This window comes from Trachurus japonicus, chromosome 10 (assembly GCF_045865225.1).
Source record: "Trachurus japonicus isolate A0001 chromosome 10, Traja_1.0".
Lineage (NCBI taxonomy): Eukaryota > Metazoa > Chordata > Actinopteri > Carangiformes > Carangidae > Trachurus > Trachurus japonicus.
Window position 1 is genome coordinate 20,458,225 of NC_140916.1, and position 27,016 is coordinate 20,485,240.

The window sequence follows — 27,016 nt, forward strand, 5'->3', positions numbered from 1 at the left end:
ATTCATAAACAAATCACTCCAGCTCGGGACCTCGGAGCAGCTACCTAAGAACAACAAGCAGAACTTGATCTCTATTTTGAAGTTTTCTCCCCCTACCTTTTTTTCTCTCTCTCTTTCAGTGTGCTCCTTTGTTTTTGAAACTTCCCTCTCTTGCTTTTTACTCCCCTTCGTTGTTCCCTCCCTCCTCTCCCTCTCCTCCTCCTCTGCTCTCTCTCAGCTTCGGGAGGGTTGGACCACTGACACTCTCCTCGGTGTGAATCTGTCAGGGTAGGAGTGTGCATGTCTCCATTGGGAACACTTCTTTTTTTTTTTCTTGGAGAGGTGGGCAGGCTTTTTCAGAGTGTGAGAGTGGTGAGAGAGAAGAGACCCCCATGGTGCTGTGATTCGACCAAACAAACAGCCTGGCTCAGAGCAGTACCTCCTCCAGCCGACTGCCGGGACAGCAGAGATTAACCTCAGACTCTGAACATCTGAGGGATCTATACATCTGAAGCAGCGGCCCCTGTAGAGACCACCAGCTGGAAATCTCTCCCCTCATTTCAGAAGGAAGAGACCCACTGCTGACCGGCAACCTCCTCGGACGGAGAGAGGGAAAGACTCAGTCTGTGCATCTCGGATCACTCTGAAGGTAAGAGGTCTTACTTCCCCGACACTGGCAAGGATTTTACTTTTTAGTCACGGCTGCTTGGCAGCTGTTGGCAGATGTAAAGACGTGTTGTACAAAGTGGTGAAAATTCACTTAGCCTGCATGGGAAGCCCACCGTGGCAGATTGAATTACATAGCTGTCTGTCTCAGAGAGGACGCACCTCATCCTCACAACTATGGACTGTTGGTTCATATGACTGATGCCTGAAGACATCAAGAAACATCATTTAAAAAGTCTGTTTCATTGTGTGACGTTGTCACTAGTTAATGCTAATGTGTCAGTGTTGGTGGTATTTGTTAGCCACATACTTGAGTGTGTACACAACAGGAATTACAATGTGAAAGAGCGTGAGCAACCTGTTCAAACACCAACATGTTGAGGGTTGCATCTCTGTACATAGATACCTTTTCAGGCTTTGCATAGTGAAACTCTAACAATGTTTATCTTCTCACTAAGAGAATACGTTTGACAAGGTATCCCAGGGTCCCAGACACACACACACACACCATCACACAAACACACTCATACTGGGCTTTACAGCACAAGCTGTTTGTATGCTCTCCACTTTGTGCTCCACTGCTAAAGGGCTTGTTTATACAGCCCTCCTCAGTCACCCTGAGTGAACTGACGGTCCTCACTGCTAAACCATCAGTCTCTTTCCTCCCCTGTCCCCTCTGCTTTGCCCCGGGGAGAAGCTCTTTGAAAAGCCAGTGGCTGTGCAGTGATACCATGCGACCTGGCATCAGTCACTGTCACCAGCGTCTCCTTTAACTCCTCTCAGTGATAACACACACCAGCTCAAATTTACAGCTCAATTGCTCCGGTCACCCTCCTTTATGTAAATCCTTCATAAACCTTTTCAGTGAGTCGGTCTCTTCAGAGGAACGCGAAGCCGAGCACAAATAAACAATCTGTTCAATCGTCTCCGTCCATTCATCACAGGAGAAGGTTTTACTACCTGGAATCAGTTACATTACGGGAACATGAGCTATTTCATGGCTGAGACACGCGTGGCATGCGTGTCTTTACACTCTAATCCCGCCATATGTTCTGCACCTGAAAGCTTCCCCGCTTCCCTCCTATGGATGACTGCTGTGCTGTTTAGCCGTCGGCTCGGTTGAGTGCCACATCCTTCTTCTGTTTACAGATGACCTTTTGGATACGGGAGTATCTGAATTAGAATCAGTTGTAATGACAACAGTGTGTTGTGGGTGTGTTGTTCTCCTCTCCTCTTCACCCAGGAGGTTTCTTTTGAAGTTCTCAACCTCTGTGGATATTTTAGTCTGGGCTTTGTCTCGCACTGCTGCAGATGAGCTGTTGGAAACTTGAATGCATGTCATACTTTTGCCATCAACGGTATTAGCCTGTGTTGCATTCATATCATAATTCCACCATCGGCTGGACGCCTCTTGCAGGACATTTTGCAGAAGCAACTTGAAAACAGGAGGTTTAGTCTTGACAGATCTTTATAACATGGATGTGTAAAACATGTTGAAGTTTCATTTGTCTTCTGACCCGGTGGGGATTTTTCTGCCTGTGCGTCAGGCTGCTGGTATGTACTACAGCAGAGCCTCCACTCCCCGGGCCCTGATGCAGCGCGGCCCATTCGGCTCCATTCCCCTGACCCAGACCTAATCCTTCGTCATCAGCTGTTTCCTGGCTCTCGGGGCTCTCCACATGCCAGTCGCTCTGAGAAAATGTGCTTCACATTATGACCGTGCAGAAAACATGCCAGGAGTCTGATTCGGCTCACATGTGCTCCAGAGTGCCGATATGTAACAGTTTGAGCTCAGCGGCGAGTTTTGAAACACATTGATCCCATTCTGTGCTCTTGTGATTTTCCCCCCTGTGTGCTGGACACACAGCTGTTGAACAATCACGATTTCAAAACTGCTGTGACGTTGTTCGTATCTGGATAAAAGTGTATAGTTTCAGAACTTGTTTTGAGCTCTCACACATTTTATCACATGATGATTATTATTGATGAGTGTGTATATTTCATATTTAGATTTAGCAGACTCTGACTCATTCTCTGGAGTTCACTTAATGTCTGATTCATGATTCCTCATCCATACTTTGGACATGAGGCTGTGTTTCCTTGGAAGGCCATCAGTATCATGCCTCTCCAGACACTATGCTTTGGTCATATAGCTTTAATGAAGAGCACTAAGTGGTGCCTCCATAAAGCATCCTGTATGGCTTCCCGTCCATCTGCCCCACCCCCCCACCCCTCCATCCCTCCTTCTTTCCCTCCCACCCACTCACACAGAGCTGACAGGCAGCTGCGTCTCATCTTCAGTCAGAGGACAGAGCCACTCCTGTCGGACAACTCCTGGAGGAAATGTTTCTTTTATGAGTTACAATACCAAACCTTTAGAGGGGAAGCTGCCTTAAAACGCAAAGAAAGGTGTCGTTTTCACGCATCTAACAGAAGTTTTAGGAAAGTTGGTGGAAAGTGTTGTGACTCACTATGAATGTTTTCAATATTATGATTCTTCATTCTTGAAAAATCTAATGATTTGCTCAACATTTCTAAAAAAACAAAACCAAAAAACTAATAATAATAACTAATAATAAAAGAGACCATTCAGTTTAATGGATGCTTTACTTTTGGTGATTTTTTGGTGATCTCTGTACTTGTACTTGAACGCCCTGAAAGCCAATTTTCTCAGGTAGCTTTGATATGATGAAGATGATGATGATGATGAGTCCTGCATCACTAAACTCTTCTTCTGAGGTGAGAGTAGATTATGATATTTGTTAGGATTGGGATGTGTTATTCTCACACTTTTAAAGTGGGTGGGGCTCTTTTGGAAAGTGGTGACATCATGTCTGTCTGAGCGTGCAACAGTTCGATCAGAATTTAGAAATATTTTTAGTCACTATGTGAGAATATTTGCAGGTTTGTGTTTCCAGACCTCTGTCAATCAAATCCAAACGATACAATGCACAATATTGGCAGAGGTTTTGAATGTTAACGTATACATATAAGAATATTTAATATAAGTATTGATCTCATCATCTAACTTCATTGGTGTATTTCTGAAACTCTTGCTTAAGATTTAAAAATAGGTTTTCAGTGGGTAAAGCAGGACTTTCTTCTACTTTCTATTTCTGCCATTTCTTAGGAAACGGCTCCTCCACCCATATGGCTATAATTTTAGAAATGTGTTATGATCGCTTCTGAATTTACTACATAAGGAAAAATTCAAATTTTCGACAGGAAGTTTTGGTCTCCATCAGATTCTGTTAAAACAACACACTTTCTCTGTGGAGCTTGTGCTGTCCCTGCTCCAACAAAAACAAGCTGGAATTAGTGATACAGTGCAGTGAGACAGGATGACAAAGAAAAGCAGCCTTTTGCTTTTACAAGATAAGAATATTCCACACAGGGTAAAATGGAGACATTTGGATTTCTCTCAGTTTGTCTCATAGTTACATGTGCTGCTTATTTATCAGTCCTTTTTTTTGTCAACACCCATTAATAGGAATCTACTACATCCAAAAGAACTAATGCAAGATTCATTTCATGCAAATGTCAACTTTAACATGACTCTGCATGCCGAAACTGTGCAGATAGTAGAAATTCTCACTGATTCGTGCCCCCTCTGTTCTCCCTCCTTACCTCCTCAGGCCTGTATTTCTGTGTTTAGGGAAGTACGTGGAGTTTAAAGCCAGTCAGTTGTAATTGTATTCAGCTGTTTCTGGTTCTGTCTTGTTGGGGGGGGGGGGCTGGAAGAGTGTGTAGGCGTCCTCCATTTTTCTCATGAGGCAGGTTGGGGATCTTATACCCCTCAGTTTACGCAAGACAGGCTGTGTGTGGGAAAAAGACGAGGTGGGTCGACCTACCCTACGCATAGGTGGGGAAGTGTTAGAAGAAAAATGTGGGTGGATATGGAGCTGCATATGTTTGCAAATATATCTGATTTCCTTGTATTCCCTGGGAGCAATTTACATTTGTGGGAAATGGGACAAAGCACATGCAAAATTATAGCCTTAAGTGGTAGCAAGATTTACTACTCAAGAGTAAGGGAAAATTGTCAGAGATAAGCACTGCTTTAGTTTTTCTTAAGTTAATCCCCTTTTCTTTCATTAAGGTCCTTAAATGAGTAGAAAATTAGACCATTAAACCGATATCAAACACAAGCCACATCTAAGGATGTCATTCTACAACCATCAGTTTTACCCAGGAGCCCTTTACATCCCCCCACTGCCACTACAAACAGCATTTACAACTCTGTTTGAAAGAGAGCAAACCAAAATCCACAGTTTCCCAAACATGTGTTGCCTCAGCACGAGTACAGAGTCACTTTGTTTGCTGAGGTACGACCTCACAGTCGCTGTGTCTTATAGCTGAGCTGAGCAAAACCAGAGGGAGATTTATGAACAGGAATAATAGTAGAGGATATTTTTAAATGCTCCAGAATCTGAATGCAAACTTGAGAGAGGCTTCACTGGAAGCTTCAAGCTCTAAAGTTACAGGATACAAGCTTTTGCTGATAAAGAACTTTTCACAATCCTGTGTCCAGATGTGTAACTTCGAAATCCAGTTGGGGGTCAGTGTACGACGTGAGCCAAAATGCTCGACAAACTATTTCTGTCAGCCACATATTGTAATAACAAATGAATACCTCTCTCTAGCCCCAGTGTCTCCTGGATGGACTTACCCAACACAAGGATTCCTAGAGTGGAGCAATATTGTGATAATAAGTTTAAATCAATGTTTTATCAGCTTTTATGATCCAATGTTAAAAATTGAGTAAGTGAAAGTAACTTGCAGGGAATATATGAGGCAGTTGGAAAATATATTTCAGATATTAGGAGTTGGTAGAGACCATTGGTGGGCTGGGGCAAAAAAATCAGCATTTTTGGCACAGACCGGCCCACAACACTATCGGTTTTCGGTGCCACCAGGGTGTTTTTTTTTCCTTCTGGCAGTTGTTTATCCCTGTCGTCGCCTGAGACCTGGCTCACTAAGTAGCATTGCCATGACACTGGCATTAGCCCAGCCCATCCAGTAACTGGCTGATTGACAATTAACCAGTGTGATGTGTCGATGGGCCGTGCCGATTGGCCAGTCAGCCACTGTTCTGTGGGGAATAAATTAATAAATAAATCACCTGCTGACCAACCCATTAGGCCAGTGGGTCAACACTGGGACCGGGTATGGCCGATGGCCAGTCCACCCTTGGTTGAGACCAAAAATAGAGCAAAATTATTTTATTAGTTTATCAGTTAATATAGCTTGTTTCTGCTGCCCCCAAGAGGCCAATTAAAAAAAGTCAACATGGCTGCAGATTTAAATATGTAACATATGGACATTTTTGGTCCATATGTTTTTAAAAACAAAACCTGAGTGGCGTGACGTCATGCTGTCTGTCTCTTATCTATTCCAGTATGATACATGGATTATTGTGATATACAAACAGGCTTCATGGTCGTTTCCTGCTTACACTAACTTGACAGCATGTTGGTGACATGTGTGCTCTCCCAGCTTAAGCAGCTTTTAGTTGTGACGCTGCAGTTCATCAGTCATTTTTACAGCTGCGGCAATACACAGTGTGTGTGTTGGTCATGTTGGAGGACAGCGGGCGCTGTCCGAGGTGGGAACAGTGCATCTTGGGTCTGCTGCTGAGGGACCAGAAGTTATTCCTCAGGGTGTGGGATGGGGTTTGGGGGCGGGCGCGGGGTTGATCCGTCCGAGACGAGTGATAAAAATGGAGGTTTGTTTTAACAAGGACGCACTGGGTCATTTTTTTCCCACAGTGCTTGCCAGAGTCCTGCTGCTCAGAGATATGTCAAGAAAACCTGACATCCTCCTAAAAAAGAAAGCTAAGACGACAAGTAGGGCATGTGCAGAGTGTTTATGATCCTGTAGAGCTATTTTAGAAATATGATTTAGTACATGTCCTTTATTAACTGCACTTGTTTGCAGTGGAAAGACGTGCCCACTAAAATTGGAGATGTTTGCTTTGCAGATCACAGCTTCCTGTTCTTAACTTACTGTACTCCAGCAGAGTAAACATCACTGTCTGTGATGTAAGACTGTGTGTGCGCTCCCTCTGCTGTCCCACTCTCTACTTTGATGTGGTGTCCCATAAATCGTATTCTGTACGTCTGCATTTCTCCCTTTGCTGTTGTTTTTTCCACTGTCTGGAGCTGTGTGCAGTATGCTTGTGGTGTGTCGATGGTTTGTCATGCTTTGTCATTGGTCTAATTGGTCTGCTCTTGCATGTTGATTGTTTTTTTCTCTTGCTCTTTGATTCTTCTCTTTCTTTGCTCTTTGTTCTTGTTTTATCCTCATTTCTGATTGTGAGTTTAGATCTTTGTTTTGCAGCTTGTTGTTGAAAAGCTGTTTTTCTCTTTGTGCAAATTTCATTATGTGCTGTTGGTCTTCTTCTCATTGTGGCATCTCTTGTTGTCTTCATGAGTATTTGGTTAGTGGTTGTGGTGTTCTGCTGTGTCATTGATGCATCACTGGCTTACACCCACACAGGGGCCAGAAAATTTCCCCATACAGGAAGCCAGAGCTCTCCAGCTGCACTTGGGGAGGCATTTTTGGACATCTTTCTCTCTTTTGTTATAGATTACTCTTTCCCCCCTTTTTGTCCAAGTGCAACCTTTCCCCCCTGGGGCAAACACACGCAGCAACAGTTGGCAGCAAATGTGCTTTGGAAAACATTTCCCACCTCATTGAAGACTGCTTCATCACTGCCAGATGTTTAAATAAAACATGCAGATACACTATAGATAATCCCAGAAGTGGTATTAACAGGCTGCCGAGGGACGTGAGTTTACACACTCGGGCTGTATCCTGAGGCTGTGCGTGGGCCGCGTGCACCCCGCTGAGGTCGATTTGAGCATTCTTCCTCGTTAGCTGGTGACACTTTGAGTGTAGCTGAGTTGTTTATGAAAAAAAAAAAAAAAAACGGGGAGGGTCAATCAGCCACCAAATTCCCAGCATCTGTGGGAAAACTCATATGGCGAGATAACAGAGTGTGCTTCACGCTGATTACTGTGCCATCACTTGCGTAAACACTGGTTGTTTTCGTCAGACCCCTACAATCATTGTGGGACTGCAGTATCCCATTTCAAAGATTTAAAAGACAACAATAAACATCAGAGTTAGATGGATCTTTTGCTGATCCTCTTTGTCATCCTTAATATAAGCTCTCCTCCCCGACTGAGAACCACTTGACTGAACTGGACTTGGTTTGGGAATATTTTGGATGTTTCTTACTGTAAGTTGCCTCAAACCTTGACACGATTGTCCTCTTTGGTTCAAACAAAGTGCAGCTTCATGTTTTAAGGGGTCACACTGCTACTAAGTGTTGTTATTAATCGGGAGACAGGACCCCTGAAACGCTGCCAAACCTTCTTGGCAGATTCACTAGTGTCTTGACCCTTTTAACGCTTCATACTGTTGTCTGTTCTCTTCTTGCAAAAAGACCTCACCAGGACAGAGCATGGAGCAGCCATGTTTTCAGTAGTGTCTAGAACTGCCCTTAAGTGTCTCCTCACACCAAGACTAACCCTTTGATGTTACTGTTGCATGTTCTTAAACCTTGGATTCATCCAATGTTCACTCTCCAAGCTCTTTTTGAAGTGGACTCCTTTGGCCCTCTGGTCCTAGTCAGCACATCCCGTTTCAAGGGTCGGGTTCCCTCTCAGAGTCCCCCACTGCCCATTGGTCAACACAAAACCTCATCGTGTTGCAGTAGCCAAACATTATTTTTCCGTCTCCTTTTCAAAGTTGCCAAATCCAGTGTTGAACACTATAGATTCTTGTTCTGCTTGCTGATCTGCAGCCGAAGCCCTTACATAGCGGTCTGGCTTGTTTTAGCAAATGTAGCATCAGCAGCAGTCCACAATAAGAGCTGTTAGTTCTCATCCTGCCAAGTGACACATGCCGTTGGCGTCACATGTTTGGCTTTTGTCGTTCAAAGTCATCATCACTGACACTGAGGTTATTGGCACTGGTAAGCACTGATGGCTTCCTCAGTGGACGGTCCCTTGATGCTGGTCGCTAGGGGCCCCCACGGGGATGAAGGTGACCCCGCCGCTCTGGCCGTCATCGCCAGCATGGTCCCAAGTGTATCAGCAGCCCTGGGAAAGTTTCAGAGTGATACTGTGGGAACGTGAACTGTACACAGACAGCAGTGACAAAGGGGCTAAAAGAGGGAGAGGTCTGTGTGTGTGTGTGTGTGTGTGTGTGTGTGTGTGTGTGTGTGTGGAGGATGGGCAGGGGTTCTGGTGTCACCCAGCATATGTCAGCGTGTACAGTGTGTTGAGTTTTAGCATTATGCTGGCATGCTGCATACATAGTGCATGTTTGTACGCGCATGTGTATGAACGACGACAACGCAAAGAAAATCTCTCTCCTTCTCTCTTGCTCTCTGTCGCTCCTTCGCTCCGTTTTTATGAGAACCAGGAGGCGGGGGAGGAAATGGACCAGTCATGTTTTTGGAGCAACTCAAGAGGTTTTCGTTTTGGGAGCGGAAGTGCCAAAGGCAGTTAATTTGCAGAGACAACTCATATCTGGTTTGAATAACTGACTTTGAGTTGGTCATGGAACTTTTTCTATCTCAGCACCATCTGCCTCTCATGTACCTGCAAATGATGATTCAGCAATCTTACTTTTATGTATGTATGTATGCATGTATGTATGTATGTATGTATATGTTCAGTTGATAAATGGGAGCTGAAAAATGGCCTAGTAATTTCAGATTAGGTGAAGTAATCTTTAAAACAAATTACATAATGCATAAAAATAGTCCAACTTCCTAAAATAGAAATTGCAAAATTGGACGTGTGTGTTGCATTATCAAGTTAAATGGTTTAACATTTCTTCAGTTATATTTCACAATTTTTCCACAACCTCACTCCCTCTCTTCCTCCTCCACCCTCGCTCTTCCCAAGGCTCCCTCTTCCGCCCTCTCTCTCTTTCCCACCCTCTTGTGTACAGGCCTGCGATCCATCCTTAACTGTTTCCAGACGCCTGTGTGCTGCAGGCCTTAACCCTCCGTCCCAAACATAACAACAAACCCCCCCACCCCCCTTTTCTCCTCTTCAGTCTTTCTCTGCAGTCAAGTCACCAGCGCAACATTTTAAGGTCTTGAGTAACAGTGGTTAACGTTGGTGATGGTAAGTGTTAGTCACCTCAGACCTCAATAGCTGCTGAGTTGATGCTGGGATGTTGATACCACTTTGGTGTACAACATAATATCCCATTAGTATTATGAAACCATAGCAACCTTTCAAAAAAAGCAAAACAAAAAAAAAGAAACAAGTAGCCTACACTCCTATGTCAGCGGCTCGGGATGAATGCCCTCATTTTCACTTTTGTTTACACCAAAACCAATTAATGGCTCAGCATGGCTCTAGAATAGCTTGGACGCAGCATTGTTGCCAGTGAGCGTGTTGCAAAAGCCGCACACAGTGACCCGTTTGTTAGTGGGCAGAATGCTGGTGAACCAGGAACAAAAAGAGCCAGACATTGTCGCTCTGTCCTGGTGCAGTGAGGCATCAAATACCTACCAGAGTGAGCTGCATCTGCACCTCAGACTCAGTACGCAGGCCAGAAACCATTAAAGGAGGCAGCTTGACAACAAACCCAATGCTTTGTGTTTGTTTGTTTCCTTTCAGTGTGACCGGAGCATAGTTCCGTGTCGTTCTCCTTGATAGGAAGCAGATTTTGCTGACATGCAATGTGATTTACTTTGTAAACTCTTTCTTAAACCCGACCTGCTGGGTCTCACAAGGGCAGGAATCAGTCCATCATGATATAAAGTCAATCTCTAACAGAGAGGTGACAACTCTGTTGGGTGAATGCAGATTGAATCTTCCAGCTGTTTGTTGTTCATTGTCTTGACAGAATTTTGTTGAAAGTGTTGTAAACAGAATAATCTGTATGCTTCGATCAAAAAAATATTCCCAAAAGTGACACAAGATATTTTACCAGTATTGTTTTTTTGTTTGCAGAAGAAAGTGTTTTGAAGACATCCAACATGAAGAGGGTGGCACTGTCCACACATCTGGCAGTCACACTTACGGGTGAGATCTCACTTTCAATCTATAAGAAAAAAAAGAAAGTCAAATGTGTAATATAATGTGGTTTTTTTTCCAAAAGAAATTTGATATAAATGGAAAAAGTCCAAATTTCAAAAGTCTACATTATAGAATTTGTAGAATTTACAATTACAACAAAGTCATGCTGACTTAGTTCTTCGAGAGGGTTTTATCTTGTGTGTAAACATTAATTATGTCTTCAAAGTAAAGACACTTACATCGTAGTGGGTAGCTGTCGAGCCTGTGAGATAACACAAGGACAACTGATGAATTCAAACCGACCCCTGTCATTTTAAATACATCAGTCACTGACACGGCATCATTATCCTCCCACTTACGGCTCCAGACAACTCATATCCTTCATCGTTCCCGGATAGAGCAGGATCTGCCTTGTATTGTTGATTTAACCTTTAACCTCGCGCTGCCGTCTCTCTGACCTCCAACCTGACCTCTATCCTTGTTGTGTTGTGTTGTGTGAACCGCAGCTCTGTTGTATCTCTGCACTGAGTTGTGTTGCCTGGAGATCACACCCGATGGCAACGAGTACGTCCTGGCCAAGGGCTCCAGTCTGGTCCTCACCTGCTCGGGCTCAGGGGAGACGACCTGGGAGATGAAGAGGGACGATGGACCGTTCATCCAAGCTGAGCTGGCTCTATCTTACCAAGTTACTCAAAACGGACCCACAACCAGTGTTTTGACCCTGTGGGACGTGAGCTGGATCCTCACAGGGGTGTATCAGTGCATTGATCATCACAGTGGAGAAACTAAGGAGGTGGTTGTATTTGTCCCAGGTGAGGTCTTATGCAGTTCAATAAAGTCCAGCTTGCAGATTGATGTTTTGTGATGAGGCAACATTATAGTATCTCCTTCATAAAACAGAGAAACAAAAAGGATGTCCCTTTTTCAGTGTTCACGCTGAAAAAGTCAGTATGCACATCAAGAAACCGTTGAAAAGGTTGTTTTAATTGTTTCTAGAAAATGCACAAACTGTAACAGGACACTACAAGGATTAGTTTGCGTGTAGTGTGGAGTTGGGACACAGCATTTGTTGCACTGAAATAATGAGAGGAGTCTCGTTTCTGTCCACAGACCCTGAGGTGTGGTTCAGAGAGAACCCCCATGGCATGGTAACTAAGACCAGTGTGGAAAGCATCATCCCCTGTGTCGTCACCAACCCAAATATCAGCGTCACCCTGTATGAGAGAGACACCGAAATGCTCATCAAGGGGCAGTATGTCCCCAGTGAGGGGTACAAGGCAATGCTGGAGGACAGGACCTACGTGTGTCGTGGAGAGCTGAACGGGGAGGAGAAAGAGTCTCAGGATTTCAACGTTGTCACCATCGTTGGTAGGTATTCAGGTCATGGAGACAAGTTACAGTAGAGGAACAGCTCCACCCCTGCAATAAAAATGTGGTGATTATCGACTCAAACCCCCCCATATGTGCAGAAACCCACAGACACACACTGGGATTCAGCCCCTTTAATTCAATACCAGTCTACTCCCAAACTATTAAAGTTAATGAGTCTATCTTTTTAAAGCTCCATAAAGAACCTCATAAAATGTCCATCGCATTTCTCCAAACAGTAAATGTATAATCTTCAAGTTTAGCCAAAGCAAAGCCGAGTCCAAAAGTATAATTCATTCTCATTTTAACACTTTGGTTTCCACACACTCTAGTGGAAGAGTGTTTCTTTTGAGGACTGAGGAGCTAATGAAGTAATTTGTGGACTTTTATTCTCAGAGTGCAGTTGTTTGGCTTGATACACTGAAAACATGTTGAACAAGCTGTTTGTCGAAAAGTTGTAATGTTTTTTTTTTCTAAGATGGAAGTGTGGGAGTCAGCTATCAAGTTCAATTTTGATTACAGTAATAAAAGGGCAGTTGGATAAAAATGTTAATCAGGATTTAGTGGCTTATTAAAATTGAAAAGGACTCTTCTACATATTGTTTTGATGAAATGCATCACCTCCTCTTCCTTTTCTCCCCCACACTCTCTCTTCCCGTCCCAGTCCCCGAGGCCATCGACGCCTACGTCAATGCCTCAAAGACCGTCCTGAAACAGGGTGAACCGCTGTCAGTAAACTGCACCGTTCACGGAGTGGAGCTGGTCTATTTTTCCTGGGATATCCCCAACAGTGAGGTGAGTAGGAGTGAAGCAGAAGAAGCGCTTTTGTTCAGCTTTCCCCCTGATCGCTCTCAGGCTCCATGGCCGAGCCCAAATTGCATCAAGATGTAGAGACACACCTCGGATTTTATCCTTCCATGAAATTGTACTCACAACACATGGTGTTGGTATTTTAATAAGTGCTTCTTACATCCGGAAACTTCAACTTTGGTTCACTCTTGAAGATAATCCACTAAATATCCGTGGAGAAACGTTCCTGCATTTTTACTAATAATATGAAGCATATCTATAAAATCAGTTACATGTGTAGGCAGCATCATAGTTTCACGGTTGAATCTGTCATATGATCTTGGCCGCTGATCAGGCAACACTGCCTAACACTCACCAACATGTGGTATCCAGGGGAATATAAATTTCCTTCTAATTTTGTGTAATTTTTGATCATGTTTAAACTGTCACATTAAGAGACTTTCATGTTATTTTTCTCCACCAGAATAAAGAGGTGGAGGCGCAGACAGAAGTCCAGCTGCCCACCATGAAGATGCACTCCTACCTGATCTTCCCTCATGCCAGGATGGCCGACAGTGGAAACTACGTCTGCCATGCCGAAGACAGGGTCCAGGGCCAGACTGCCTCTGCCAGAATCAACATCACTGTGCTCGGTTAGACACAAGCACACACACACACACACACACACACACACACACACACACACACACACACACATGCCCACAAAAATAAAACAAACTGATGCTGGACAGATTATTATTGCGTTTCACTGAAAGAGAGACGACCGCTTATTATTTTGTAAACCTTTGTAAGTCAAGGTGAGAGAAGAACTTCTTTTACAGGAAATGAAGATCACTTCTGTTTATTTCTTTTCAAAGTGTGAAATAAACCTTTGACATGGAGTTGATGCCCTGAGTGATACCCTGAAAAACACAACTCTGAACCTCGGGGTGCAGCAATTCTGTTTTTAGACTTTTGGAAATAAACTATAAGTTCACGAGAGGCGTTTGTGTAGCTTAGATTTGACTTCAAACATTAACAGTAAGTCAGCATCTAAGGACCTGAGTCGTCTCTTCACATTCACTGAATGTGTTTGGGTGGGTGAATGCTTATTCTGTCTGCAGTGAGGTGTGTTTTGTTTATAAAATCCTTGAATAGCTAGAACCACCGTGCTCCATAGAGACCGGGACAGTGTTGTAGAGCTGTCTGGACTTCTCAGTGGAAAAGACAGATACTCTCTGGCCACAGAGGTTCAACAATGAACAGCAGCAGCGCAGTACGCTGTCTTACTTGAATACACAAGGAGTTAAACAGCAAAGAAGAATAAGTATATGAGTTAAAATTCATGGATTTTAATCCTAAATGCAAAAGATGTTTATTTGATCTTTTTATCCATAAAAGCTGATATTTCTGATGACATTATCAATATTTATATATATATATATATATATATGTATATTCTGTTGTTCTCCTCAGAGCAAGGCTTTGTGGATGTGAAGACTGCTCAGCAACAAAACATCTCTGCCAAGTTGCAAGAGAACGTGGAGCTGAGAGTTGAGATCGAAGCCTACCCTCCCCCTCAGATCCGCTGGAGCAAAGACGGCACCACCATCAAGGAGGACAAAACCATCATAACCAGAGAACTGCGTGAGATCAGGTGAGTCGTTCAGCCGGACTACCTCCGCTGCCCTTTGACCTTATAAATACTCCGAATACCATAATGCAATTAAACACCTTACAGAACTTGATGAATGTTAACAATTAGCACTGGACCTCTGTTAGGGTGCCACCAGCCTCCAGAGGCATCTAGCTCTCATCTGTCATCACCGGCTAAGGCCTCCGCAGAGAGAAACACAATACTCTCCAAAGGACAGGCCTCCGTCATTCATCACACTGGAGCCTTTAACACAACATACCTGTCACAACTCACAAGCGTCTTCCAGAAAAACGCCAAACAGAGCTTTAATTGCAGGACCGTGTTTTCGCATTTTTGCCAACACATGTTAAAAATCAGACAGACGAAGCAACATATCATCCACAAGTCTGATGCACAGATGGAGAAAGTGTTCACAAACACTGCCAAGCCCTTTAATAATTCAACACATCAAACGAGGCAATTTTTCATTGTGAACTTTAAACAACCACATGTAAAGTTTCAAAGATAAATAGATAATAGACAGATTAATGAAGTCAGTTTCAAATGACTATATCCAGAGTTAAGTGTAACCAGGGTCATCCGAATACAATATTATGCACCATGTAGTGTGTGTAGCTTTGGTTATGAGACTGTGAGATGATATTTAAAATTATTTACTCCCTGAGCCAAACGGTAACTGAAGATACTGAACTGAAGCTCTCCCCTGGCGTGTCGAGCCGAGAGGAAAAGCTCATGTTCTTTCTTCATTTTCTCAAATATTCCCTGGAGTTGCCTGAAGATATTTATCTAGAGTCTAGAAATGAGTTTGGAAATACTTTAAATCTCTGTATCTGACTTCACAGAAGAGGGAGAGCAGCCTCCTAATAGATTCCTAACAGATATGTAGCTTCAGGAGAAGCTGAAGTCTTTGATATATTTATCTTTCAGGAGAAATGTTCGGCAGTTCTTGCAAGTTTTGTCCTTATTTATTTGTCTTTGTTTTATTTTATTTTAGGTACGTCACTGTTCTCACCTTAGTGAGGGTGCGGGGGGAGCAGAGGGGCCGTTACACCGTCCTTGTCACCAACGAAGATGATGCAAAGGAAGTGACCTTTGACCTGGAGGTCCGAGGTGAGCGGCTTCTCACAGTATCAGGCTGTAATTCTAATTTTGGGCCTCGGTATAAGTTATTTGATGCAGAGGATATTTCATTGGAAAAATCAGTGCCAGACATTTGTTTTTATTCACGTCAGTAATGATTAATTGCTGCTGCGCCCCCTGTGTGTAGTCCCCTCTCAGATTAAAGACCTGATTGACCACCACCTCCCGGGGAAACGACACTTAGTGACCTGTGTAGCCGAGGGGGTCCCAACTCCGACCATTCAGTGGTACAGCTGTGACAGCATGCACAAGTAAGTCACACCACCACCCATCCATCACTGAACTGTCACACAGTGAACACTAGGGGGCTGACCATACACAGAAATTTGTTTTACTTTCAAATTATGGACATCTGCTTTGACTTGACACCACTGTGCTGATGTTGCGTCGCTGCTGCAGGTGCAGCAACCAGACAGCAGCGTGGCAGCCGCTGAAACCGCAGCCAGAGGAGCTGAGCATCCAGACCAACGTGAGCTACAGTGAGAGTCGTAAAACCAGTCGGGTCCGCAGCCAGGTGACCTTCCACAAACCCCAGCAGGTCACAGTTCGCTGTGAGACCAGCAACCAGGCAGGGCTCGTCGACAGGAGAGACGTCAAACTGGTGTCCAGCAGTAGGTGTCAACTGAGCATAGCAGTGTGTATCTTCCTATGTCAAGCTTAAGAACATGTACAAATGCATAGTGAAATTACAGGACATTATATTGTATTGTATATAAATGTGCAGTGTACTGCTTCTAGAAAAAATATTTTAAAAAAATAAAATCTTACCACATTTGGGTTAAACTATACAAACACATGGTGGTCTGGTAAAAACAAGAGTAAAGAATCTGAAAAGTTTATATCTGAAAGATAGAGTGCAAAGTTAGTCTGTGTGTTTGAAGTCAAAATATGCAAAGTTGCACTTACTGTAAGCTGTAAATATCAGTCAAACTACTTTCGCTGGGGAATCATTGCCAACATGTTTATAAAGTGGAATATCATGCCTGTTGAGAATTTGAGACAACTTGGTTTAAATGTTCCCTGCTTGAATTTATGACTGTGTCTTCATCCTGGCTAATGCTCGGTGTGCTGTTGCCTGTTGCAGCGCTGTTCTCCCAGGTGGCAGTATTGGCTGCGGTTCTCGCCTTAGTGGTAATCGTTATCCTGTCTTTTATCATCCTCATCGCTGTGTGGAGGAAGGTAAGATGGAAGAAAACTCAACGTTTTTTTCTGCAAAAGGCATAAATTAATATGAAATACAGTTAACAAATAATACACAGAAGAAACCTTTTTGGTCGGGGTGTTTGAGTTTTTGTGTGTTTCTTCTCTGTTGTCAGAAACCTCGCTACGAAATCAGATGGAAGGTGATAGAGTCTGTGAGCCAGGATGGTCATGAGTACATCTACGTGGACCCCATCCACCTGCCCTACGACCTGGCCTGGGAAATGCCACGAGACAACCTGGTGCTGGGTGAGTCTGAGCTGGGGTCAGCCACAAAATGCTGATATGAAAATGTAGAACTGAGTGCATTTACATTAGTACAGTCACAAAGTGTTATTAACCAATAACTATAAAAACAAAATGTATAAAAGTACATTACAATATTAACCCTAACCCTAAATGACCAGAAATTATAAGAAATAAATAAATGTATTATTTGACAAGAAAAAAAGAACAGACAAAAATACTAGTCCATTAAAAGATATGAAATTTAGAAGGGACAGTTACTAACTAGATAAAAAAAAGATTATTAATAATGATAACAATCAGTGTGTATTTAATTAAATGACTACTAATAAAACTAGACTGATAAAATTTTTACAATCAAATGTACTAATATATTTTTCATTTTGATTTACCATTATAGATCCATTCAACCTCTTTATTATCACTTAATTAAATTTAAATCTTTACTTGCTTATATTAAATACTAATAATATTAATTGATATCCATCTATGTATGTATGAAACTACATTTAATTGACATGACTATTATTGTTTTGTTTAGTTAGTTATTGCTTTGGATAAATCATATTTTATTTGACACATGGAAAATCAAATCCTTTACTGATTTTTATTGCTTTGTCTTTGATTGTAGATAATAGAGTTAATCTCTTTATTACCATTTGCTGAGGTCTTGTGGTTCTCAAGTGTAGCAGTTCTAAAAAAACAACAACTAAAAACTAAAAATGTATCCATATCTATTATTTTAGATTAAAGTAAACAGACTTTTAGGCAACAGTGTGCATGTTGCTCAGATGAGGACACATTACATTGGGTGGTTTGGGTCATCAGGACAAAGCTGAGGCTAGAATAGATGAGGTTTAGTCAGTAAATTCATTCTCAAGCTTAATCTCACTTTTTTTTAAAAGCTTCTTTTAAACTTTTTGTTGGTCGTCAGCTCCTCCCATAAACAGCTTCCCAAGCCCACACAGTCAGACCTCTGCTCAAAAACATAATCCCTACCATCTGTCATAGCCTGCTCTAAGTTTCCAATCTCACCTTCCTTGGTTGAAGCAATGAAAACATATTATTTTATCATTTTTACAAACAGAAATCTTATTCGAGGTCTGATCGGTGCTCTATTCAAACTGTCTCCCACTGAGTCCGTCTTTGTGTTTCAGGTCGCACTCTTGGATCTGGAGCCTTTGGCAGGGTGGTCGAGGCAACTGCATACGGTCTCACTCATTCACAGTCCAGCACAAAAGTGGCAGTGAAAATGCTGAAATGTAAGACAACACAACGTGAAAAAAAAACACCTCAGAAAGCCATGTGTGTATTTGTGTGAACAATGCAGAGAGCAACAGTGGAGTCCCCTGCATAGCTGTCAGATGTTGTGACACCGGTGCCATATTCCTGCGAGCGCAGAGGAGCGACAGCAGCAGCCTGCTGAGCTTTAGTGCGGCTGCCAGCTGGGTTTGCAGTTTTCAGCCAAAGGGTCATTGAACAGTTTGGCAAGGACGCAGTGTGTCCTGCTCTCAGTCTGTTTAGTTCTCCTGTTCTCATGCCTACCTCACACTGCCCGCCTTTTATACATGTCTCTCACTCTGTTTTGTTCTGTCTCTATCCAGCCACGGCCAGGAGGAGTGAGACCCAGGCCCTGATGTCAGAGCTGAAGATAATGAGCCACCTGGGTCCCCACCTCAACATTGTAAACTTGCTGGGAGCTTGCACTAAACACGGTGAGCATCACAGTGAGCACCGACAGTATACAGTGCTAATATACATGATAATTGGGTGTTTTTATTTTGTTTACAAAGTAGTGTGCATTTTGTTCAAGGGAACCTGACCTGGTTGTTCAATTGGCTCTGGTGGCTACTTTAGAAATCACATTTCTTAATTGTTTTATCCTATTTTATAAATTTTAAATAACTTCCATTAAGTGTACTGTATGTGTCCATCCATGTTTTTATTGTTAAAGAGTTGTCATTGCCAAGGGATTTCTGAGTGGCTGCACTGCACTGCTCTGCTAAGTCTGTGCTCTGATTTATTGAGGCTATATTTACTAAGAAAATGAGTAGACAGGCTTTGATTTGAGTCAGGCCTTTATTTCAGATCCCTTGATTTAATATTGTATAATTGGTCAAACTGCTGTGTCATTAGGAAGCCGCTGTGTTACAGTCATAGCATTACACGTTGATATAAAAACAACACTTCCTGTATGACATTTCAGATTAAAAGCATTCTTCTGTTTCACTGGACAGAAACACTTTATTTCTTACTTGGGCTTTTGCTGCGCTAATGTGAGCATGTTGTCTCATTTTTGGTTGATAGAGTTTCTGTTGTTCACAGACTTCTCAGGTCTCTTAGTTTTTTTTATGACTTTGCTCTCCTGCTCTCTCTGCTTAGTGTGTCTGTTACCTTTAGCCTATGCAATCAAAAAATAATGTCTATGTAGTGACAAATGTTGGCCACACCAACGCAGTCAACATGGCATTCAGCCGACCAATGGCACATACAGTATATGATAACCCATCTGGCCACTCACTCAGTCAGTCAACATTTGTGCCTCTGTTGCTGTTCAGCACAGAATGAAAGTCTGTCAAGCTCCAGTGTTGCTTGCAGCCATGCAGTTCATTTATAAATGTCCATTGTGCACTTCAAAGTGAAAAGGCAAGGGAAAACTACTTTGATATTTCAACTAATTATATAAAATGCTAATATAAAAGCCATGTTATATTGACCATTTGATAATCATGTGTACTAATCAAGTATTATTATTTAAACTTTCCTTAATATTTGACTGAACTTTATGTATTTTAATGTGTGATTAGTAAATGTGGCCTGTCTAAGTGAAATGGGTGTCTTATCAGTGTTTAATAATATGACATTTAAATTGTTCTTCTTCCAACCAACCAGGCCCTCTGTACCTGGTGACTGAGTTCTGTCGCTATGGCGACCTGGTGGACTACCTGCACAGGAACAAGCACACCTTCCTGCAGTACAACGCCGAGAAGAACCCGGACAGCGGCTGCCTCATCTCCGGAGGAAGCACTCCACTGAGCCAGAGGAAAGGGTGAGAGAAACGGAGTCCACAAAATCTCCATTCAGAGCTACACAAAGGGGCATTTTGTGTAATTTGTGCAGGCGGGGGGTTTCCTTTTTGAAATATCTGTAGGCATAGATGTCATATAAATTTTGATATGATTCGGGACCATGAATAAATATGGATTTAGGTCATTTACTGCACTGCAATTTTATACACTTCATGCATCCTTGCAGTTATGTGTCTTTCGGAAGTGAGAGTGATGGAGGATACATGGACATGAGTAAAGACGAACCCTCAATCTACGTGCCCATGCAAGAGCAAATGGATAGCATCAAGTATGCAGACATCCAGCCCTCTCCGTATGAGTCTCCCTACCAGCAAGACATCTATCAGGAACAAGGTTTGATTATAAGTATATAATAAATTAATATATCATCTTCTTAATGAAAAAGAGTGAGTGAACACAGGAAGCAAAGCAGAATAGGATCCACTCATGAGCGGCTTCCCACAGGGAAAGGAAGTCTGGTAAAATTATCAGCATGTGTGCAAACGCACTGTATGTAATCAATGAACTTGAAATGGAAATTTTCCTGGCCCGATAAATCAATGAATATGGTTTGCTTTTTGATCAAAGACTGCAGAGGATGTACAGACAAATGTTACAGAATATGAGGGTTTAAGCCCATGTGGTCACAGCAGCTTGAGTTCCCCCTCAACACACAGACAATGTTTATGTTCATCACTGCTTCCTCTTCTTATGTCTGTTGTCTCATCATGTTCAGGCGGCGGCAGACTGGACCTGGTGATCAGTGACTCCTCCACTCTCACCTACGATGACCTTCTGGGCTTCAGCTACCAAGTGGCAAAGGGGATGGAGTTCCTCGCCTCCAAGAACGTAGGATATTCATAATAATAGCTTGTGTCTATGCTCAGAAAGCAACACCCTAAATATGAAGCCAGTTAGCTAAGCACAAAACTGGGAACAGAGAGCTCTGCCTATGGTGCCTCTAAAAGTCACTTATTAGCACACAATGTATTATTTGTTTAAAGAAAACAAACAAAATCAAAATAAGTATAAAAATGTCAGTCTGTTATGTGTAGTGTCTGCTTGTTTTATCTGCTAGTTGGCAACTTCATTCAAAAAATATGAAGCTAGCTATTACGTACTATTTGTTCAAACAAACAAACAAAAAAACAGTGACATCCTGTAGTTTCTGCTAGCTGGTAACCTCACACATATTTGAAACCAAACCTAGCAAATTTGAAACCATGAGTGGCAGCCTGTTAACTTTGCTTAGCCTAGCAACAACTAGACTGGGGACAAACAACAACAATTTGTTGCTGGTACACAACAACTTCTGCCTACCAGCACCTCTAAAGTGTTATGGTGTTTGTCAAACCAAGTGTAAAAACAACAGTGTAATTTTATTTCATGTTATTTACAGTGTGTCCATCGTGACCTCGCTGCAAGGAACGTCCTGATCTGTGAAGGCAAACTGGTGAAGATCTGTGACTTCGGCTTGGCAAGAGACATCATGCATGACTCCAACTACATATCTAAAGGCAGCGTAAGTAGCACAATAAAGGATAGAAAATACACATATACACAAAGACCTCAGTAAACCTGTGGACATTTAATGTTTCAATAACTTTCTCACATGGAGTTTTGTCTTGTTCCTCATTCATTCAGACCTTCCTGCCCTTGAAGTGGATGGCACCAGAGAGTATTTTTCATAACTTGTACACCACCCTGAGCGATGTTTGGTCATATGGCATTCTTCTTTGGGAGATTTTCACACTGGGTCAGTCCTAACGCACACACACACACACACATAAACAAAAATAGTACACACCACAATCAGAGCTGGCTTACACTTAAGTGGTTTTCGTCTTCCTTAATTGCTTATGTCGGTCACATTGTACTCACTGAAGTGGCACAAACAGTAGTGTAGTTGTAGTTAACTATAAATTACAAAAAAAACAACAAAAAAAAGACAGTAAATTGGAGGATGCAAGTCTACAGCAAATTTCAGATTCCATGTCTGATTGCTAGCACATACCAGTTTGTTTTAAGACTCATATGAGGTCTAAATCGCATTAGGCACAGTCAAGCTTTTAACTCAGCATTTCTTTGCTCACGGTATTGTGAGCTCTTTTTTTTTTCAACCCTCTTCCCACGATTTTTTTGAAATTACCACGAAAACAGAGGGGGCAGTTTATAGTATGAGCAGTGTAAGCCTGAGTGGTGGAAAACAAACTCACAATCCAGCCTCTGTGAGCGATAACCAAAGATTCTCTGTGCTTCAGTCCGACATTCATTGGACTTTTGAGATCCATTTTTCTTACAGATCTGGGTCAGAACAAACACTTCATTGCACAACAAATGTGATTCAAATAAAATAAAAAAAAATCAGTGTTGCTCTTGGAAAATAAATGAAATTCATTTAATATGAGAAATGTCTAATAGGTTAAGACAATGTTGTTCTGTTTGCATGGCTTCAGATTATTACTTTAGTCTAGATTAGATTTATTTTAGATTAAGATCTGGTTTAGATTTCCAGTCTGTGCATGACTTCTGATTTCTAAACTAGCTTTTGAATGATCTAAAATGTTGTGTACAGGAGGAACCCCCTACCCTGATTTGCCCATGAATGAGTTATTCTACAGCGCTTTGAAGAGAGGCTACCGAATGGCCAAACCCGCCCACGCCTCTGATGAAGTGTGAGTCTTCCTGTCATCTTGTTGCCTTCACAACATCAACTCTTACCTGGTGTTTCCAATAAAAAATAGACTAAATGTATCTTGTTTCTGTTATAGTTATGAAATCATGAAGAAGTGCTGGGATGAGAAGTTTGAGAAGAGGCCTGAGTTCTCCTTTCTGGTGCATAGTGTGGGGAACATGCTGACAGACAGCTATAAAAAGGTACTTTATTTATGCATCATCTGTGTCCAGGCCCTGAGCTGCCTTATCCATGTCAGAGCGTCAGCTAATACATGTAACATCCTACCACACACTCCTGATCCTCACACAGTGTTGACCATATCTGCCCTTTAGTCCAGTAAACATTCATACACTTAGCCAGGACTCTTGCTACTGAGCTGTGTCCATGCCAACTAACCAAATACATATTAAAGTTACTAAACATCTGCATTTTACATGACAATATGGAAACACTTTCAAACTATTAATCCTTAAATATTAAATTTCCATATAATGTTGGTTCTACTACAGCTGGTAACCTGAAAGTTATTATTCATTCTGCACATTCATGCAGTTTTTCACAGATTGATCATTCATTGACTCCGCCGCAAACCTGAATGAAAAACTGAATGAGTGCTGGTCTGTGATGGTCAGAGAAAAAACGTTCACAAAATCTATATTTTAAAAGATGTAGATGAACTACTGCGGCCACATGTTTGATTTCTCATAGATTTAATATAAATCTATGTATATGAACTTTTACAAGCTCCTTGATGCTCCACCTGTCACATCTGCACTCTGCCGTCCTACAGTCTCATCAAACATCTCTCAAACTCTTGTCTCCTGACCACAGAGATACAGCCAAGTCAACGAGAACTTCATGAAGAGTGATCACCCCGCTGTTGCTCGCACCAAACCCAGACTCTCTTCACCCTTTCCCATCGCCAATCCATCATTCGGCTCCCCCACGCCGGCCACCTTCTCATTCCCCCCGGACCCTTACAACCAGAGCCCGAGTCCAGGGGAATTCAGACAAGAAGGAGACACACAGGAAGTTATGACTTCATACAACGAGTACATCATTCCCATCCCAGACCCCAAGCCGGAGGACGTTTTCACCGACGAGCCGTCAGAAAGCCCTGTCAGGTAGGTACATGAAAACATGCAGCAGACGTGTACTGAATGGTGGGGTTGCAAAAAAATGAGGATGTATTTACTTAACAAGAGCATTTTTTCCACCACACACCCACTCATCCAGATGTTGAGCTACGAGACAATAGCTGCATTATGAAGGCAGACACGGAGCCAAGCAAAACTGGCCTTAAAGACCAAATAAATGTTTCACTACACAAAATGCTGATAAATCCACACATATACAGAATGAAAGAAGAAGTTATTTCAGTACTCATTGTTATAAACATGGGTTTAGTTTCTGTTTTGTTTTGAGTCATTCAGAGAGTGATAGCATGTTACAGCCCTGTGGTTTGAATCCTCTGCTGACATTCAGGTCACATATTGTACCTTTTACACCGTTGTTTGGGCTGGAGCTGTTTGACCTCCTCGTGAGAGAAGACAGAGGAGAACTGTTCGGTCAGGGATAGCTGACACATTATCCATGAAGAGCTCACACATCAGGCAGAATGAGCTTAAAATCAACCATGGGCCAATCAATAACAAGATTATTCAATGACCATCCTTAAAAAAGAAAACTGTACAGCTATGGCTGAAGCAATTTATCAATGAATTTATTACTAGATTAACAGAAATCATTTGGCAATTGTGATGGGTGTTTTCATTATTTTCTCATTGTTTAATGGAGCAAAAAACTACTTGGATAATCAACAAAATAAAAAGAAATTGATCAACAATAAAAAATAATGCATTAGTTACGGCTGTATTTACGGCTTTTTAAAATTAGAGTTTCAGTTGTATAACTTCCAGTAAATCAACTCAGAATTTATTTATTTTTAAACTTTAAGATTCTGGTTGATTCTTGTATTATTGATTACCAGGAAAAAAAAGAATCAATTGATTAAGATCAGCGTGGCAGTAAATCGATTTGTCCCATTAATTTAATAGCAGAGGCACACAGGGAGCACAGTGCAGAGTTGTATTGGAAAATACTGAAACACTGAGCATTAAAAGCAATGATTTATTTATGTGTAATGAGCACAAAAGTCAAAAACCATACTAAGTTAAAAAGAGAACGATGTAAGGATTGTATACAGGAATATGTGACTGAGCTCACTGTGTCTGTTTTGTTTTTGTCCCTCAGCTCTCTTGCTCTGGAGGAAGAGACCGACTCCATGTCTCAGGACACGGCTGACACTCTGCCAGAGGAGGACAGGCTGGAGGAGACCAGTGAGAGAGATGCTCTGCTGGGCTCCTCTGGGACGCCCGAGGTAGAGGACAGTTTCCTGTAGTCGCACGTAAGAACCCTGAGAAACCAGAGCTCATTTTGGTTTTTCCCTTTTTTTTTATATGCCTTAACACAAAGAGGGAAGCGAACATGACTAAAGTAGAATGTAGCAAAATGGAGACCGAGAAGGCAATCTTTGTATTCCCACACTAAGCACTCGAAAGTTTTGCCTTCCCTGAGTTTTTGTTTCACACTTAGTACCTCTGGAACTGCCAAACGATCACAAATAATGAACACGACGGTATCAACCAGTCATTTATTGGAAGCTTACCACAATGTTAATACGGTACTGTCCTCACTCTCCTAGAATCGGTTTACAGTAAGCAAAGTCATGTTTACTGTGTTTTCCATTTTAGATATGGGCTTTTTTTTAAAAACATTTAGCTATTTGTACCATTTTAGATCTTATGATTATAATATTATATCCCTCCTCCCTTTCAGAAAAAATATTTGTTTTACATAAACAATTTCATTAATAAATCCACAATACAAAATAGTTTAAACAATAAAAAGTGTAGCCAGAAAAATAAAAAGTTTTCCAATAGTTCCAATATTAATGATAATCAGTAACATCGCTTTAGGTCCTAAATTATCATCAGATATGTGAGAATATGGGTAATTGAATTTAGACAGCTGCAGTCACTGTAGTGTAATATTTTTTGAAAGATGTTATTGCCAGGAAATGAAATGCAGACAGAATCTACATGCACTGTTTTACTATGAAGTTAGCTTTTTTTATTAGTTTTATATGCCATAGAGTCAGAATTTTCCACTTTTCTTCTCTTTCTTTGGGAAATATATGAGATTTTTGGGGATTTTATGAAATGTTTATTTCATTTGTGAATTTTGAATAGTGTGTTGAATTTTGAATACTTGTTTTGTGTAGGCTCGACTCGCCGTTCTGTGCCAGATTTGCACTTTATCTAGAAATTCAGTATAAAGAAAGATACATGTACACTATGTTAAAGATAGAACAATACAACTCAGAACTTTGATTTATGAGTTAAGTTTGTGGCTGTTAACGTGATTATGACACCCAGTTCCTGTGATGACAGGCGGCTCAAGTGAATATAAATAAATACAGCGTATCACTGCCTTAGCACAAGATGGCACACATAAATGCCTTTGTACAGACAGAGATTTATGTCTTGCAGCTATTGTTGCTTGCTGACATCAAGGGCTATTGTACTCAAGGAAGCTAGATAGCCATATGTGTAAATGACGCCTTTAGTCTTGTGTTGCATTGTTTTAACATTTACTTACACAGTGTTTACTTCCATTACATAAACCACCATTTACACACTACACTTTGTTTTCCTGTAGCATATGTTACACAGTTTAAAATGCACAAAATCACTGTATCACAAGCTATGGTACCAAAGCTCTTCTTAACGTTTACAAATGTATTTTTATATGTGTCATTTTATATGTTGTAAATGTGACAATAAATGTGTATTATCATAGTATATTACTGAACGTCTGAGTCTTTTGTGAGTCATGTAAAGTCAGTGGTTCTCATGTGTCTCTGTCTGTTTAAAAATGTTATAAAAAACTTCTTATCCCATTGGTCTCAATGATATAAAGCACAGTCAGTGGTTTGTGGCTGGATCTCAAAGGATGTTTCCCCAAGTGAAGTCTTGCTCAGAGCAGATCCTGCCTAGGAGAGTGACTTCTCTCACTCAGCACCTTCATCTCTCTCTGACTCGCGGGTCAGATTTCTAAGAGCCCTTTGACTGTCCTCCCCTCTCCCATGAGTCCACGTTTTTCCGGCTTAGAAAAA

The 27,016-nt window shown here is 41.7% G+C and overlaps 1 protein-coding gene across 2 annotated transcripts; it reads left to right on the forward strand.

Annotated features, from left to right (window-relative positions):
* pdgfrb (platelet-derived growth factor receptor, beta polypeptide) lies at positions 1-26,702 on the forward strand. 2 transcript variants are annotated; one of them, XM_085789937.1, is made up of 23 exons: positions 1-628; positions 10,629-10,700; positions 11,201-11,506; positions 11,805-12,062; positions 12,727-12,857; positions 13,336-13,504; positions 14,328-14,508; positions 15,503-15,618; positions 15,776-15,899; positions 16,048-16,259; positions 16,733-16,827; positions 16,965-17,097; positions 18,252-18,356; positions 18,699-18,809; positions 19,987-20,143; positions 20,350-20,516; positions 20,899-21,011; positions 21,562-21,684; positions 21,807-21,918; positions 22,738-22,837; positions 22,934-23,039; positions 23,671-23,963; positions 25,093-26,702. In XM_085789937.1, the coding sequence occupies exons 2-23, from the start codon at positions 10,655-10,657 to the stop codon at positions 25,238-25,240; spliced, it is 3,306 nt and encodes a 1,101-aa protein (XP_085646063.1). In that variant the 5' UTR covers positions 1-628; positions 10,629-10,654; the 3' UTR covers positions 25,241-26,702. The 2 variants fall into 2 exon arrangements, with proteins under 2 accessions (XP_085646063.1, XP_085646062.1); XM_085789936.1 differs by having other exon boundaries at positions 251-628; positions 12,727-12,867; positions 13,343-13,504.
* Positions 26,703-27,016: the final 314 nt, after the last annotated feature.